This window comes from Mizuhopecten yessoensis, unplaced genomic scaffold, assembly GCF_002113885.1.
Source record: "Mizuhopecten yessoensis strain PY_sf001 unplaced genomic scaffold, ASM211388v2 scaffold2255, whole genome shotgun sequence".
NCBI lineage: Eukaryota > Metazoa > Mollusca > Bivalvia > Pectinida > Pectinidae > Mizuhopecten > Mizuhopecten yessoensis.
The window spans coordinates 289654-294015 of NW_018404455.1; the positions used below are offsets into that span (position 1 = coordinate 289654).

General features: G+C 39.0%; 1 protein-coding gene across 1 annotated transcript in view; it reads left to right on the top strand.

The window, feature by feature from the left end:
* LOC110445375 (transmembrane protein 209-like) overlaps positions 1–4360 on the top strand; it is a gene marked incomplete at its 3' end in the record, with an annotated part of 19672 nt that extends 15312 nt beyond the window's left edge. Inside the window, exons 11-14 of the mRNA XM_021489949.1 lie at positions 319–444; positions 927–1021; positions 1550–1664; positions 4347–4360. Of these exons, the coding sequence (XP_021345624.1) occupies positions 319–444; positions 927–1021; positions 1550–1664; positions 4347–4360 (350 nt within the window). The remainder of the gene's footprint in view (positions 1–318; positions 445–926; positions 1022–1549; positions 1665–4346) is intronic.
* Positions 4361–4362: the final 2 nt, after the last annotated feature.

Here is a 4362-nt window from a genome sequence, read left to right on the forward strand (position 1 = left end):
AGTTAAATCATCTAACACTAAGTAGGTGGGGTATTGTAGTATAAAGATGTGTGATGAATGTATTTCTGTATTAACAGAACGAGTTAAATCATCTAACACTAAGTAGGTGGGGTAATGTAGTATAAAGATGTGTGATAAATGTATTTCTGTATTAACAGAACGAGTTTAATCATCTAACACTAAGTCGGTGGGTAATGTAGTATAAAGATGTGTGATAAATGTATTTCTGTATTAACAGAACGAGTTTAATCATCTAACACTAAGTCGGTGGGTAATTTAGTATAAAGATGTGTGATAAATGTATTTCTGTATTAACAGAGGTGAGTGTGTCCACATTGAAACAGCTGGCACTGACTAAGGGTCCCCTGCTGCCCACACTGAATACCATTGTACCATACCTTGACATTTCATCTAACCAGGAGTACCTCGTCCGTAGGATCCTAGGTAGGACACTGTATGCTTGTCTCCCAAGGGTTTTGTACCCAAAACAACAATGAGTGTGAGTGTGGTGTGTGTGTGTGCATTCTTGACAGGTTTGGTGATATATTGAATGATATTTATCGATAATTGTACTTGTTAAGAAGTAAAAGGGAAAAATATACTTAATAGATAGATCTGTTATGTTATGAGGTTTTAATGTAGTGATAACTGAGGGGCGTAATAGGATTTTACAGTAATTACTTTGGGATAGGAGCGACTTTGAAAATTTCACTTTCCAAAGAATTGCATGTTTCTATTGGAGTTTGAATAAATCAGAATGTTAAAAATCAATTAGGATCATCCACAACTGTATTCTAACATGTTTTTGTTAAAAAAAAAAGGTTTAATGTAATTTTGATCAGTGATAAGAGAATATATAATTTGTATTTTCTTACCCGCCACTGATTAAACATGACACGACATTAATGTTGATTGTTTGTCCACAGAACTTGGTAAGGATGGCTGCATGAGTGAGTTTAGCTGGCATGGAGGTGGTTGTTATGGGAAGGCTTGGGGAGAACACCTACCAACAGATGCGGGTGTAAGTCTTACACATATTTCCCTTCAAACATAGAACATTTATTTATGATGACTTTAATAATTTAATTGATTACCACTAGATAAGATTTCCATGATAAATTAGATGCCAGGTTTTATCAGCGTCAACAAGGCCGGCCCTGGTGAATGTGTTACAAAGTGAATATAAATTGGTGTTAAATTATATAATACAGTATTATAGAATTACTAAGAGTACACTTCTTGACTCATATTCTTGCTTATAACCCAGTCACATTTGTGATCTCAAGCAAGGAATTGTCTTAAGAATATAAGTTTATGAGGTTTTGTTTATTTTGCAAATAACTGTGCACTATCAGACTGGAAGCTGACAGCTGGAGAGGACACTTATTTGATAGCCAGACCATTTGCTCATTGAATCTGACCAGCGTTAATCCACATTTGCTGAGTTTTCCTGAACGAGTGGGGCCTGTAACAAACTAGGAAATTCATTTTAAGGCCCCATAGGGTACCTTATCAGTATGATTTACAGCATCCAGTATTTTGTTGACAGATTGTGATGCACCTGATGTGTACGTACTTGGACTCACGGCTGCCACCTCAACCTAAATACCCAGACGGGCGGACATTTACCACCCAGTTCTTTGTAAAGACACCTGACAAGCCCAGTAAGTGTTGCTTATATTACCTTCCTCAGTACAAGCTTGCATGTGATAAGTTACTATACTTAACCAGCCCGACAATACATTCTTTTATCACATAATCGGCCTGTTATCCAGTGAATTCGCCTGTGTAATATTTTCACATATGTCACTAGTGTAATATACCCTGGAGCGTTTTTCATTGGCTGTGCCAGTCAGAAATTGATTGTGATGTCATAATATGGACAATGACGTGACGCCATAAATTGTGAATGGCGCAACAAAATGACTGTCTCCGTTTGATTAAGCCCTCTACATTTCGGCTTTAAAACCTGTCAAAATGTAAGTTTTCAGAGTTATGTGATAAAAAGTATCTTACATTTGTTTTCATTTTATATGAGCTTTTATGAAACTCATATAAAATGAAAACTCTTTTAAGATCCTATATATCTAGGTATAGACTTATTGAATACAACAAGACCAGCTAGGTCACACTTCTAAAAAAAGTACTATGTAAGATCTTAATGTGTAAAATGACTGGCCTGGGTTAAAATTCAGCGTCACTTCATTTGACACAATTGTACCCTGAAAGACTAGGAGTTGCATGACCGAGGCATATATGTTCCCTATAGTTGCTGGATTTTGTATGCAAGTACTGACATGAGGGGCCTGATCATTTATGCTGACTAACTGGTTGTCTTTTATTTAAATGTAACATTTCAGGGGTAAAACCTGACAGACATGTAAGTATTCATAAAGGCCTTGAAAATCTTTGCCAATGCTCTTCAGAAAACAACTCAGATCACTAGATCCTTTCCTGTTTCATAAATGCACAACTCCAGTCCAACCAGTCCATCTGGTTCAATCATTTGGAATGTGATAAATGAAAACGGCCCAGGTCTTATTCACCACTATGTACAGTGTTATGTTAACTTTTGATAGCAAAGATTATCCAGAGGTTAGGGACTTTGAAATGATTGATTTTAAGATCCTATTAAGTATCTGACGCCAGATTACCAAAGCCAAGCAGGGAGTGCGGCATGTAGTTTCCAGTGATCAAAATCTGTCGAAAGTTCTGGGCAGGAAGGCGTGTACAAAATTTAACAGTGTTTATTAGAAGTTCCAAATATTATTGATCTCAAGAGGAATGGAGCTATCAAAATAATAGTAAGGGGGACACAATACCCGTAGGGCATCATATAAATGACTAATTAGCTGTTTACTATGGTCAGTATTCATCTTATTTGTACTGAAAAGTACAAGTTTGGTTTTGACATATAAAGAAGAATATGTTAATTTGGGACAGGGAAAGAGGTATATATTTATTGGCCATTTATAAGGCTGCTATTTTTCATTGTGTCATGCTGAGTTTATTTCACAATATTCATCCTTCTACAAAATATCTAATATACTTGAAGAGTTTTGATGCTTCAAGAGTACATATACTGAACAAAAAAAGAAACGCACAATTAAATTATGCAATCAATAGCCTATGATATTTTGGGAAATTTGTACAAAATTTTATATCAATATGAAGGGACAAGTCTACTCTTTACAATACTGTAGAAGAAAAGTCTGTGTGACGTCACTCATGTCATCAGTAGTTACTCAAAGTGGGATACCCGCGAAAAACAAAATGACACTTCAGTTCCTGGTGTGGGCAACTTTTGCACGAATCCCTGCACGGATTCTCCTATGCATTGAATTCATTAGAACTTTTATACGCCTTAAGGGAATGTTGTTCCATTCTTGTGTTAATGCTGCGATCAACTGGGCGCGGTTAGTTGGAGGGTTTTGACGTTTCCTGATACGCCTGTCCAGCTCATCCCACAGATGCTCGATGGGAGAAATGTCGGGGCTATAATGTGGGCCATTCCAGAGGCTGAACGTTGTTTGCCATGAGAAAGTCATGGCAGACTCTGGCAACATGCGGTCGAGCATTGTCTTGCTTGAAAATTAGGTTATGACGTCTGAGAAGTGGAAGGACATGCATGTCGTTGGAGGATCTGGTCTCTGTATCGTTGAGGTTTTGATCCAGGACCACTAAGGGGGATTTTACTCCATGGGAGATGCCTCCCCAAACCAATACAGAAGCCCCACCGAATCTATCGGGTTCAACCACGCATGCGTCGGCGAAACGCTCACCGCCTCTGCGATATACCCTTTTTCCTCCGTCTGAGCGATACAGACAGAATCTAGATTCGTCGGTGAGCATCAAACGCCTCCATCGACGCATCCCAAACCTATTCAGGCCATGTCTGGGCATCCAGTCAAGATGCACTTGCCGCCTATGTGGTGTCAGAGGTGGCCCGACACACGGTCGGCGCGCAATGATTCTCTCGGCACGCAAGCGGTTCCTGGCAGTTTGAGGACTAATGGGTCTGCCATGAGTACCTAAGGTATGCGATGCAGTCTCTACAGCAGACTTGAATCTGTTGCGCAAGTGCGACAATCGAATCACCCTGTTTTGTCGTGCGGTCGTTACAGGCGGACGACCGCTCCTTGGACGATCGGAAACTAACCCAGTAGCACGGAAACGTGTGCGTTTCTTTTTTTGTTCAGTACATATATACCAATCAGTGTTTTCAGTAGACGCTTGAGAGTATGTTCTTGATTTTCTCTAATGAGCTTTGACTTTTGGTTTTAAGGAAGATACACTGTGTATATACCAGTCCTCTATAAACCCAATGTGTGTATTATTTGTTACAGATCTAGAGAAGGAAGA